Source organism: Metarhizium acridum, assembly GCF_019434415.1.
Source record: "Metarhizium acridum strain ARSEF 324 chromosome Unknown scaffold_31, whole genome shotgun sequence".
Lineage (NCBI taxonomy): Eukaryota > Fungi > Ascomycota > Sordariomycetes > Hypocreales > Clavicipitaceae > Metarhizium > Metarhizium acridum.
In genome coordinates, this window is record NW_027094018.1 from 3,025,815 (window position 1) to 3,038,707 (window position 12,893).

Genomic DNA, 12,893 nt, shown 5'->3' on the forward strand with positions numbered 1-12,893 from the left:
TTTTCCTCTGTCGAGGCCTGCTAGTGCATCTCAACCGATGGCGTCAAGGATGCCGCCACGAAAAGCTGCTGCCGTGAGGCTGGTGGCTCTCCCGATGGCAACCAATGCCCGGCTCGTATGATTAGCGACAGTATTACTAGTACTTTTGCGTCTTGCTGCAGGGCATACGGGACCCGGTCTGACTGTCGCTGTCCCATCGGCTGTGCTCGCACGGAGCTCACTGCCCAGCACAAGGCTCAAGGCAAAGCGCCGCCTACCGAGGACGAGGTTCGTGCCCTAGTCGCTTCTTACGAGGACTAGACTCCTAGACGTTATGTGCTGGGAAGTATGCGCTGGAGTAGCATAAGTCGAGTCTATGACGATTGGCATGAAAGGGGAAACAACCAACCGAAGGACTTTCCCGGCACCTTTCTGGTCCCATACGTTTCTGCCTTTGGGTCTACGAAATAGTTGGACAACGGCTGTGTTGAGGCTACATTGGACAGAGTTTACTTCTACCACTCCTTTTTGTTAGGCAAAGCGGGATAGAGAACTTGGTGGCCGAGTAGAGTGAATACGGCACGTTGGCAAGCCATAAGCTGAGGACTGCAGCTTCCCGCTTTGTATCTTCAATATAATGTAAAACACGGGCGTTCCCCAGCCTTTAAATCGATTCACAAAAAAATACTCTTCGGCGACTGGTCAATGGAAATATGGCTTACGCCATTCACGTGTATAGCATCGCGAACGTCGTGATTTGGTGTCGCTGCCACCAAGCCGGTATCTATCTTGATGCTGTCACGGGTTAGATGATTTCTGGTGAATGAGAAAATAAAGAAAAAGAGAAATAATCAGGTGTTGTTTGGGTTGGGTTACCTGAATCCATCCTCAGGCCCGCATCTCTCTCGTGATATGAAGCATATCGGTTCCTGTGCGAGTAGACAAACAAACGGCAACATCGCATTGCCACCCCAGAGCCGCATGTAGTTACTACACTTGGCTAAACCAGACTTCACTTGACTGTAGATTCCGTCACTCGGAAGCCCCGGGATCCTCTACATCACCGCAGGCACCGTCTTCAGTATCCACCACGTTTGTAGCACCTTCATACTCGAAGCACCTTTGTTAGCAAGCTTTTGCTTTCGGTGCCTGTTTAACGCATTTGAACTCCCGAGTGTACCTTGTTCATTTCCCTCCTTGCTCTACCGTGAGGCCCGCCATGAGTACGGCGCAGGCTGTGATTGTACGGTCTAACCCTTTCATGCCGGTGCCCAATTCTAGCGCGGCAACAGCCATTGGGAGCAACTTGCTGGTTTCCACGTTTCACAAAGCACTATGGATTCTCGCAACCAACGTCTCATGCGAGACCAGGCCTAGAGTGAATATGGCCGCTATGTGCCCGCAGGCGTTCACGAGACTTGGCCGGGGCCACGTAAACTCCGGCTCCGTGTCGTGAGGTACATGTTTCCAGTAAGATATCCCTGCATCGTCGTGAGATGACTCGTTGCAAGGTACGGGTAATGACACGGGGTTCATGTCTCGGGGCAACCAACATGCCCCAAGCCAACTGCCACAGCAGGTATTGGATCGACAGTTGATCCGTGTGATAAAAAAAGATCCGGCCATAGCGGTCTTTGCAGAACCTGCCCAATATCCAGCTAATAAGAGAGGTCCTTTTGCCCTTTTGGTTCTTGGCTGATGACACCAACCCGGCAAGCCTCCAGCTTTTTCAACGCCAACCTGCTGCATCGGCAAACGAGTATTCAAACTCAGACACCACAATGTCGTTTATCTCTTCAACCATATTTGACTCACCATTATGCGGCAAGCAATGGCGAATGGGGCCAGCCACGGAGGTCACGTCACTCTTCGGACCACGCTTGAAGTCGTCTTGGCTGCTGTTGCTTCACAGTACTTTACGAAAAGTCGTCTGAGCTGTATACCGAAATCCTTAGCTGGGTCCTGTTTCCGTTCTTAATTACACACGTCAGGGGGTCCAGGCGTTCCAAAGCCAATAATGCCAATTTACCGCTTGAGTATAGTAGTGGAAAGTTATCTAGGAACATGTACAGGGTCGTCGCACTCGGCCTGGTCGTTGAAACGTTTTGTACTGCAGAGAATGATGCAGTGAGGCTTATAGTGAGGATGGCTCAACATTCAAGCAAGTACTTGTGCGAGATTAACCTTTGATAGCCTGCGTTAACACCGGCTCTACTCGTGTTTCAGGCAAAGTCGACGCCTTTACCTTGATGACGACATGGTATGCCGTCGCTATCGCTATATTTGGAATCCACACGTTATCGGCTTGGAGCATCTCGGTCGTCTTGATATTTGCCATGGAGCTTCTTGGCCTATTTGCCGCACACGCAACGTTATCATCAAAACTTGCCTCCGGCTTGGGTGTTGCCTCCCTCGACGGTATGGATATACATATGCGCCGGCTTGCACCTCGGGCCATGAGTGCCTTGCTTTTCGCCATGGCGATACAAGTAATTTTCCTGGGCTTCGTACCTTTTGGTGCTGCTGCTATGCTTGTAGCAAGTATTGCAAAGTCTTACGCAACCTTGCGCGTGTTTGAAATGGTTTGTGAAGCCGCTTCCCCCATATATTGTCCATCTTCTAAACTCAAGCAGGTCTATTATACCTTGTGGGCTAATGCTGCCGTTATCAAAATGTTCAGCGTCTTCGCCACGCGAAACGCTAACATTCAGTCGTTCTACATCCAGGCGCTTCACTACATTGTTAGCTTTGCGTTGACCCTAGGCCAGCTCATTGTATTTACCCCAAGACACGTCACTAACAAGAAGCTGCTGTGGGCGCTGATGCTTGTGCCTCTTCTTCCGTACCTGGCGCACACGGCTGCTATTTGCAGTGCGCGGTCTAGAGGAGTCGTGTTCGCCAATACGCACAAGCATCCCGTCGAGAAAATTATTGACGTGGCAAACAGCAATTTCGAAGCCATGTTGAAGCCATGTTGAAGAATCAATCAAACTCCATCACGGCTGCAAGAAATGAGTATCGCCGCCGCTACAAGATGGAGGCGCCGCCAGGATTTGAAGCTTGGTTTGAGTACGCTACGCTTCACCAGTCCAAGATCATCGACGACTTTGACACGATGTGCTTGTCGGTTGCGCCTTTTTGGTCTCTAAGCGGCCAGCAAGTTCTGAAAGCCATGACACTGGTACAAGAGTCCCCAGATGGCGATGTTTGGACATGCACCTTCTCCCGCAAATCGGGCAACACAAAATGCGCTCACCGGTGGCGTGGCTTTGACAGGCACATTGCTGAGTTGCTCAACACATAACTATCTGCCGGGAAATGTGCAAGGAATTCCGCGAGACGTCGAGTTCTTAGTCAATCACCTCGACGAGCCTCGAGTCCTACTGCCGAGACACATGGCATCAGGCACCGGGGTCAAAGAGATGCATCTCTCTCAGCAGCCTACCTGGTCAAAGCTTGTCCAGTATTGCCATCACAATGACTCCGCTGCGCCGGGAAAGGAGATTGAAACACACGGCTTGCCTTTTGTTCAAAATATGTCCAACAACATTGACCTTTGCCGTCACAGGGAATACGAGCACATGCATGGCTTGTTTGTGAGCCCAACATCCATGCGTCTGCTAGAGGGGACGGCACCAGTTCTTTCGACCGGCGCTCCATCCACGATGGGAGACATTTTATTCCCGAGCCCAGCGTACACGGAAAGGAGATTTTCGTACAGCCCCGAGCATGACGCGGACTGGGCTTTGAAAAAGAACAATTTGTACTGCACAGTCTCCACGACGGGAGGGGTTCGCGGCGGACTCGCAGTGGTCCAAATTCCACCGGCAGCGATTCGTCAGCTCGGCTCAGAATCTGGAGAGAAAGCAACATGTGTACCTCACAGACAGAAACGGCGAGGTGCGGTGTGTCAACTCGTCCTTCCTGAACAGCAGACTCTACAATGTTGCGTTTACCAATGTGTATCGTGGCGTCGGGAGATGGCGGCGTGAGCAGACCTTTTTTTACCGCATGAGACCCTGCGCAGACAAGAATGAAGCTCTCCGCTCGCGCCTCGTCTTTGATTTGGACGGCAACGGCATCAGCGGGCGGTGGTACAGACTCCTGGCCTCCAAATCCACGCCGCTTAAACAGACTCTTCTCCGCGAATGGCACGACGACCACCTGGTTCCTTGGGTGCACTACGTCCCTGTTAGTCAGAATATGGGTGAGCTGCCGGAGCTGGTGGCTTATTTGACATCTACGACGCGGGGACAGCAACACGCACAGCAGATTGCAATTCGGGGCGCCGAGTGGTTTCAACAGGCATTTCGAAGGGAGGACATGTCGGTGTATTTGTATCGATTGTTGCTGGAATTGGCCAGATTGCAGGACCCGGAGAGGCCTGCACATGTGTCATGAGCGAAAATTGTACGAGTATATTGACGAATACAGCATTTTTCAAAAAATATATATTAGTAAAAGGTCTCTCTTACGAGCTGGCTATCGGAGATGTTGAAATCAGCTTTATCTCCATAGTATCTCTCGCTTTGATTGGACCCGGTTGCCCCACATGCCATGAGGTGGTCAAGAGGTGACCTGACGCCGCTCCCGCCCCACATTGAAGTCTCTCGCCGTCTCCGGTCATCGGTGCGCCCCGCCAAAACTGCCGCACGACTCAGAGGCACGAAACCTTTGCAGTCCTTTTCCTCACACACATCGCGACAATCCCACACCCGTCAATTGGCGTCACTCCCTACTGTTTCAACTACAGTCATGGAGTCGCTCGTCATCAAGACCCCGTGCTCCAGCGCCAACATTGGGCCCGGCTTTGATGTCATTGGTCTTGCCCTCACCGTCTACCTCGAGCTCCATGTCACCATTGACCGATCCAAGACGTCGACCGAGCACCCGCTCAACTGCATAATCACCTACGAGGGCCAGGGCGAGGGCACTGAGGATATCAGTCTCGACCCGCAGAGCAACCTGATCACCCGTGTCGCGCTGTATGTGCTGAGATGCCATGACCAGCGCGCGTTCCCGGTTGAGACGCATGTGCACATTAAGAATCCCATTCCCCTGGGCAGGGGGTTGGGAAGTTCGGGCGCTGCCGTAGTTGCTGGTGTGATGCTGGGCAAGGAGGCGGGTGGGCTGAAGCATCTGGATCTGGACCGACTTTTCGACTATTGTCTGATGATTGGTATGTGTGCCGGTGTGGTTTTGATACCTCCAAAGTGGCGTGAGATTCGAGTTTGACAAAATCCTGCAGAAAGACATCCGGACAATGTGGGCGCCGCCTTGTTTGGCGGCTTCGTCGGTACCTACCTGATGCCATTGAACCCCGAAGACGCTGCGAGAATAGAAATTCCTCTTTCCGAAGTCCTTCCCTCGCCAGCTGGCGGCGTTGATACGGGAAAGAAACCTCCCTCGCCGCCGGTCGGCATCGGTCACCACATCAAGTTCCCCTGGGCCAAGGAGATCAAGGCGGTCGCCATCATTCCCGACTTTATCGTGCCCACGGCATCGGCGAGAGCTGTTCTTCCGGAAAAGTATCCCCGCCAGGATGTGGTACGTACACCCTGCCCGCGAACCAGTTACGCGGGCTCATCATTGGTACCCTGTTTCTAACTGCCAGCTTTGTGCCGTGCCAGACATTCAACCTCCAACGAATTGCCCTTCTCCCCGTCGCCCTGGGCCAGTCGCCGCCGGACCCCGAACTCATCCATCTCGCCATGCAGGACAAGATCCACCAGCCCTACCGCCAGACCCTCATCCCGGGTCTCACAGAAGTCGTCGAGTCAATGTCCCCCAAGACCCAGCCTGGCTTCCTGGGCGTGTGCCTCTCCGGCGCGGGTCCTACAATTCTGGCGCTTGCCACAGGCAACTTTGAGGAGATTGCAAACAAGATCATCGCCACGCTGAGGCAATACAACGAGAAGAAGGATTTAGCCTGCCAATGGAAGATTTTGGAACCCGCCGAGGGTACGCATGTAGTTCGATAGACTGATAGAGAAAAGACAAATAGACCAGGGACTGGCGGCCAATCCCAAAATAGCCGCGGAAAATCATTGCGCAATTTCAATTCATCAGCCTCACTTCCGGCGGGCCAATTCGGGACGTCCTAATATTTATCGTTTCATTGCGGCACGTAACACGGATCGCCGTGGGTTAACCCGAACACCGAGCACCGTCATCGGCGGCGCCGCCACGTGTTACCCGGAGCTCCAACTTCACCTCGTCCGACCCAAGTTGGGTATCAATCGCCCATCATCCCATCAAACTCCTTCATCACCGACGAATCTCATCAACTGCCACACACCATCACGTCCGCCATCATGTCCTCTCCACCCCCGCCAGGAATCTACGTGCCCGTGCCAACCTTCTTTGCCTCCAAATCCAGCTCCGCCTATGACCCTGCCATCCCGCCCGTCGACATCGCCACCCAGACTGCCCACGCAATCTACCTCGCGAAATCCGGCATCAAGGGTCTAGTCATATTCGGCAGTACGGGTGAATCCGTACACATTCACTCGCGAGACCGCAAAGCGGTGCTGCAAGGGGTGCGAGATGCCCTTGTCCACGAAGGGTTCACGGACTACCCCATCATAGCGGGCACGGCCACAGCAAGCATCGAAGAAACCGTCGAGCAGCTCACCGATGCAAAGCAAGGCGGCGCCCACTGGGGAATGGTGCTGGCGCCGGGATACAATGCCGCCGTCACGCCGCAGGAGGGCATCGTCAGGTGGTTTACTGCAGTGGCAGATCGGAGCCCTATTCCCATTCTTGTGTGAGTGTGCGCACCTTGTTGCTTGCCACGTTCAACTACATATGTGCTCGGCTGAGCACTTTTGGAACAGGTACCACTTCCCCGCGGTGTCAAACATGGTCAAAGTCGCACCGGCTACGTTTGCCACTCTTGCCGCCCATCCCAACATTGTTGGGTGCAAGCTCTCCCACGGGGACGTTTCTCTACTGACACAGATTGCGCTGAACCCGGCCATTGACACGGCCGGCTTTCACGTTTTCACCGGCCTGGGACAGCAGCTCCTGCCCGTGGTGAGCGTTGGGTGCGTGGGCGCCATTGATGCCTCGGCGGGATTCTTCCCAAAGTCGCTTGTGAGGTTGCTTGAGTTGGCGAGCAAGACGCGGCCTACGGAAGCGGAAGCCAGTGAGAGGAGGGAGCTGCAGTATAAAGTAAGCTGCATGGAGGAGATTGTCAGCAGACACGGCATTGTGGGCATCAAGGAGGCAACCAGTCGGCTGCGAGGGTTTGGGGATGCGGATGGCTCTAGGCTGCCGCTGTACGGGACTATTCAGGGCGGCGAGAATGAGTGGAAGAACTGGGAGGGAGTTTTGGCTGCGCTGGAGGAGGTTGAGAAGCGCCTGTGAGGCTGTAAAGCTCTATTTTCAAAAAAGACGACACGATTCACAGACAGGCCGACATCAAATACCAGACACCATATACTCGTGCTGCGGGCCACAAACGTCTCTCTCGCGTCGGTACAACGCCCGCAGATTTCCACCCCTGCCTTCTCTTAAGCCCCGGCATCAGGCGCAGTCGTGTTATCCAAAATCCCGAAGCGCACCCAGTCGTCAACGTCTTCCTGCGTGATGATGTCCTGCAGCTGCGGCCCCAGGGTTTTGCCCGCCTTGCCGGGGCACACATTCACCCCGTTTGCGTACCCAAAGCCATCATGGTCGCCGAGGGAGAGAAGGTTGAAGACCTGGCCGCTGCAAGCCAGATTATGCACGCCCTTGCAGACCTTGGCCGGGCGGCCCAGCCCTTCCGGGAACCAGAACTCGGGCGTGGTGTGCGCATACCCGGCGCTGCTGTCGCCCGGCACCACCGTCACCGGGTCGTGCTTGTTCGTCACGCGGACCGTCCTGCCGTTGCGCCCGTCAGACACATACTCTGCAAACGCCGTGTTTCCGACCCGCGGCGACCCGTACGTGTAAATGTCGGTCCTGACGCCGCCCTTGCGCAGATATGCGCCCGCGAGCGTCGCTACGCCGCCCCCGAGGGAGTGGCCCGTCGCGACGACCTTGAACCCGGGATTCTGCCTCAGCTGCTCCTGGACGACCTGCATCATGCGGCCCTTGATGCCCGTGAAGGCGGCCCAGAAGCCCTGGTGGACGCGGCACTCGTGACACAGCGGCAGGAGCTTGTCCACCTCGTCGGCGGCTTGTCTAACCCCCCCCGTTAAGTATTAGCAGCTTGCGACGGATGTTTCGCTTCGATGGTATGATCTTCAGGACTGAGGGCCTACAACATACGAGGGCATCACGGCACAGATGGCGTCGGTAATCATGCCCAGGATCCATTTCCACCTCAGCTTGGGTTCCCTCAGACAAGCCAGCACGTCGCTCATGACGTCGCGGATATTCCAGATGTCGGTGCCGCGGAAGGACACCACGATGACGGACTGGCTCTTGCTGACGGCGACGTAGCCGGAGATGGAGCTCTTGTCGCCAAACTCCTCGACGGTGGTGGTGTCTGCCATGCCGCCGCAGGCATGGGCGTTCGGGTTGGTGCACACCAGGCTGTTGAGGGACAAGTCCTGCAGGTCGGGGCAGTACGCCGCCGTGGCATAGCGGGAGTACGTGTTGATGAGCCCGAGGGTCGTGCCGTCGACTTGCACGGGAGAGGCGGCCGAGGGAGTGATGGACAGGAGAGCGAGCGAGGCCCTTGCCAGGGGGAGCTTTGAGAGACGCATGTTGGGAAGATGCGGGTATGGGAAGATACAGACGGTGTTTCAAGCTACGACAAGCTCTGGCAGGCTGTTTGCCTTTTGTTTTCCCTTGAATGACCATGGCGGCTCAAGTTGGTTATATGCTTGATGTGTACGGTTCGCCAAGCTTGGGATCCCTGACGAGGACCAACTTCGAAAAAGCTGCGTCGCGTGGCCCTGACTCAAATATCTGCGCTTGGCACTGCTTGCCACCGAGTCATCTGATATTACGGGGCTATTTCATTTTCTATTTTTTGCATATAGTAGCCCACGTGGGGATGCCCCAGCTGTTTGGTTGTAGATGATGGCGTGATGGCCGCGGGAGGACGGGAGGTTCATCTCATCTGCGGAGATCTGAGGGCAGTAGCGGCGACACACTATCTGTTGCATTGACGACGGTGATGTGAGAATGTCACTCGCCGCCTTGTGGCGATTCAGATTAATATTTTATTTCTTCTGGTTGCGTGGTTTTTGAACTGGCCCATTGTGCGTGCGCATGTTGAAGGGAGAGCATGCACGCATCATTCGGCGTCTTTACGAATGATTTTGGCAGCGCATTGACTGGCGTGATGGGGAAAACGGGGACATGGAAATGGGAAATAGTCCATGCACCAGCGGAATTTTGCCTAGTTTGCGCTCCGAAGGGAGAGGTGGTGCGCTGCTCGAGTCAAATGCGCTTTGCGTGAGAAGAAGTGGTTGCCACGGGGTTTGGAGTTTTGGTGTTGTAGTTTTTAGGGTGCTGATTTGCCTGGGAATTCTGGAACCTTTTTGATACGAATTGACCAATTTCCCGTTGCCGATTCAGCCCACTCGACACGTGGGTTTGTCTCGGGCACTTTTGGAACGTGGTATGTGACCTTTTCGCACCATGCGAGCCGCTTTGGGTGCCAAGCTGCGCTTTGGGAATCTCGAGCGAGAGGAATGGGGGCTATATCTCGGCTGGTGGGCTTGGCACGAGGATAGGTTGAGGCTTTCGGCTGTGTCTGCATCTTATGGCAGTTTTGCTACTACCCAGGGAAACCGTGCTTGGATCAGCAGCTTCTTCTGCAGTGATGTATGGCCGCAGGACGTGCCATGTGGGTGATGATGCGGATGCGTGTATGACCGTGACGTCGAATATTGACCATGTGAAGGGTAGGCGCCACGTCTATGATTGCTTTGTAACTGCGTTGGCTCTGCTTATACGCTCCCATGAAAGCAAATAGTACATTGTCGGATTTAATTTTACCAAACATTGAAAATGTCGAGTGATACACTGTTTAATGGCACTTTCCATGATACTTTCCCGTGTACAGCACTTGAGAATGCACACCGCATGTTAGCTTAAAGAATCCTTCCATGACGAAATTTGGAAGCGTAGAGGTGGGAAACGCAAAGGTCAATAGCTACATTTCAGACCTAAAGCATGCTCCTAGAAGGTCCTACGTATCATAGCATGTACCCCCCTAAAATAAACAGCAAGAAATTCAAGACTTCAGTGGTTAAGCTCTTCGGCGCAAGTGAGACCAGTTAGATCTCTTGGAATCAGGATCATGTGTGTCAGCGGATAAAAATGCATGGCATCTACAACTAAGAGGCATAGAGGTCAACAGGCGCCAGGGAAAGTAGCATTTCCCCTTTACTTGGTTTAGTTGAATACTGACAAAATTGTTAGCAATGAGAAGAAGAAGACCAGTGAGTTTTCGCGAAAGGACCGAGCCGGCAGCACCTATAATCTCCTGGAAACATACTGATCTCTTCCTCGTCTTGCATACCTTTCAGCAGATTACGTCCAGTCCAGCGTCGAATACGGTCTATAGCTCCGCGAGCGGTGTCAAGTTACAACAAGGCTGCTGACAGTGACTACTGAAATGGACAGGCTCCCCAGCGGCATTCCTGGCTTGTATGAGAAGTAAAGGAATGTAAAGAATGCCAAGTACTTCCCTTTGAACTATAACAGTAAGACTATCTTCACAGGCGGCAAAACGACGTCTGAAGTGCGAGTATTCTACTAGTATCTAGCACTGACGAGGCTGTTTTTTTTGGAGTATGGACCCATTGAGGAGAAACAGACGGTGATTTGTTCAGTGCAAGGGAAAATAGCACTTGTGGTAAATGACCTCCTTTGAAAAAATACAACAAGGAGCAGGCCCTGATGCAATAAAGACAGGTGAATTAAATCCCCTGAATCAACAACGATTTTCTGTCAACGGGTGAAAATACAGGATATCTACAGCTAAGAGGTATCCAAGTTTTGATTATGGAAGGCACTAGTGGAAGTGGCATTTCCCTTTTACCTGGTCTGACCATATCGTGACATTTTTGTTGATGCCGTCAGATTCGCCAATCTTTGTAGCTATCATGGTGCTAGCAAAATAGTGTCTGCGAAAGTCTTGCAGGGAAAAAAAGATTTTATTGAGAAATATTAACGAGTAGTAATCAAAATCATTCGTCAAGTATGAGATGGAAAAGACTGATTTATTGTACATTCGAATGGTAACCGAAATCTTCATTTTGGTAGTTTGAACCACAACGGTCGTCCTGCTCCCCTGACCACAGACAAGCTGACCACGTGCGCCCAGTTTTCTTTATTGCCTTTCCAATATCAAGGAGATGCCGTTAATTCACCTTAATAGCAGTTCAAGTCGAAACCTTGGTGCACGCGGTCGTTCCCTTCTGCCGAGTTGTTTCTTTTCAGTTGCGTACAACCATGTTCTGATTACTTCGCAATTATACCCCTCATATTGCCGTTGACAGTGTTCCTTTCAAATTATATCAACGAAACAGATGCTAACCGTGTAGTCCATTTTCGATACTCAAGACGAGGCAGTACTATCAGGCCACACGATGATTGCTCCCACAAAAACGGCGGATAATTATTATATCGTCTGCTGCGGTTTTCGCTTTGGCTTTTTTTTTTTTTTTTTCCCTTTCAAAATCCGTTCGCCAGGGGGGCAATTTTAGCTACTTTCTGCTTTTCAGTCCCACAACCTCCCTGTCGATAAGAATTTTTCCCGTACCGAAGCTTTTGCAGTCGCGGGTGTTGTGACGGATGTAGCGGGAGTTCTCTTTTTCGTTGCATGTCATTCTGACTGGCTTAGACTACCGCTGCCGCTTCCCTTTCGTATCTCGTCTAATTTGTTGTTCAGAATTTTATGATGGGATGCTCCATCTTTATTTGGGTGACATACAAGGCCGGTGTTAGAGACTGCAACGGCTACGGTGATGCAGCATTTGGTGATATCAAGGGAGTAGATGGGTTGACAGGCCTTGGGACTCGTGTGAAATGATGACGGCCATATTCTTTCTATCACTCTTTGCGGCGTAAGTTTGTGTGGCCACTCTCGGAACCTCGCATGTTAATAATACTCTTTTCAATAGAATCATTTCTTTTTATTTTGTCCTCGCAAACGGAATTTGGCTTCTCTGGCGGTACATGAAAGAAAACTGATAAGAAACCAAAGTTCCGGCTTCGTACGATCTCTACAGCGTTGGACATGTTTCAGCAGCAACGGAAAAGTGAGAGCGTGACAGATTGATCACAAAAGGAGGTGGGGTGGATAATTACGGAGCGTCTCAAGGGCTTGACGGGATGGGTGCAGACGAATATCAAGATGGCGGACAGACTCAATCGGATACTTTAAAGCCGTGAATGCGTTTAGAGAATGCCTTCCCTACGTGATGAGAATGTAAAGAGTGTGTTGAAAGTGCCGGCCCGACCGACACACGGCCGATTGGGCATTCCAAAATAGCGCTCGTGTTGTGCCGTGGCGGTTGTGAGCGCATCCAGGTTGTCGCCATGGAAAGGGTATGTAGAGCCAACAACAACCGGCGCAGTTCCTATAGCAGGTCTATCAACCACCCTGCACAACGGCCGGATGTAAGCCGGGGAGGTGTCAAGAGTAAACTGTGTGGGCAACAAGATGCCCAGTGTCAGAGTGGTTGGGTTACTAGCAGAGTGACTAGGGAGATGTGGCAGAGAGCCTCGCTACGAGTGAGCTATTAAGAAAGGTTATGATTATAATTATACTAATCTTTAAACCTCTAATTATACACTTTATCAAGTTTCCCTTTTATATCTCCCCATAACCTCGTGATTAGGCATAATCAAGGCATAGCTTTAGTGTTATATGATACACTTAATTGGTCCTTGAGGGTCCGTGCGCTGGTTCCCCGCTATTGGTCCCTGACCCTCAGACAGAGCCTCATGTCGTCTGCGAGGCCATG

General features: G+C 52.4%; 5 protein-coding genes across 6 annotated transcripts; 4 read left to right on the forward strand and 1 right to left on the reverse strand.

The window, feature by feature from the left end:
* Positions 1-2,315: 2,315 nt before the first annotated feature.
* Positions 2,316-2,957, forward strand: J3458_005821 (uncharacterized protein; the record flags this gene model as incomplete). The annotated part of the gene is made up of 1 exon (XM_007817379.2): positions 2,316-2,957. One exon carries the CDS (start codon positions 2,316-2,318, stop codon positions 2,955-2,957), a length of 642 nt encoding a protein of 213 aa, XP_007815570.2.
* A 1,033-nt stretch (positions 2,958-3,990) lies between these two features.
* Positions 3,991-4,380, forward strand: J3458_005822 (uncharacterized protein; the record flags this gene model as incomplete). Its single annotated transcript, XM_066119003.1, has 1 exon — positions 3,991-4,380. The coding sequence occupies one exon, from the start codon at positions 3,991-3,993 to the stop codon at positions 4,378-4,380; it is 390 nt and encodes a 129-aa protein (XP_065976525.1).
* Positions 4,381-4,520: 140 nt separating this feature from the next.
* Positions 4,521-6,059, forward strand: THR1_1 (Trihydroxynaphthalene reductase). Of its 2 annotated transcripts, XM_007817380.2 has the most exons (3): positions 4,521-5,158; positions 5,228-5,526; positions 5,610-6,059. In XM_007817380.2, the coding sequence occupies exons 1-3, from the start codon at positions 4,537-4,539 to the stop codon at positions 5,958-5,960; spliced, it is 1,272 nt and encodes a 423-aa protein (XP_007815571.2). In that variant the 5' UTR covers positions 4,521-4,536; the 3' UTR covers positions 5,961-6,059. The 2 variants fall into 2 exon arrangements, with proteins under 2 accessions (XP_007815571.2, XP_065976526.1); XM_066119004.1 differs by having other exon boundaries at positions 5,228-6,059.
* A 234-nt stretch (positions 6,060-6,293) lies between these two features.
* Positions 6,294-7,347, forward strand: J3458_005824 (uncharacterized protein; the record flags this gene model as incomplete). The annotated part of the gene is made up of 2 exons (XM_066119005.1): positions 6,294-6,745; positions 6,816-7,347. The coding sequence occupies 2 exons, from the start codon at positions 6,294-6,296 to the stop codon at positions 7,345-7,347; spliced, it is 984 nt and encodes a 327-aa protein (XP_065976527.1).
* Positions 7,348-7,493: 146 nt separating this feature from the next.
* On the reverse strand, positions 7,494-8,672 carry J3458_005825 (uncharacterized protein; the record flags this gene model as incomplete). The annotated part of the gene is made up of 2 exons (XM_007817381.2): positions 7,494-8,145; positions 8,233-8,672. The coding sequence occupies 2 exons, from the start codon at positions 8,670-8,672 to the stop codon at positions 7,494-7,496; spliced, it is 1,092 nt and encodes a 363-aa protein (XP_007815572.2).
* Between the last annotated feature and the right edge of the window lie 4,221 nt (positions 8,673-12,893).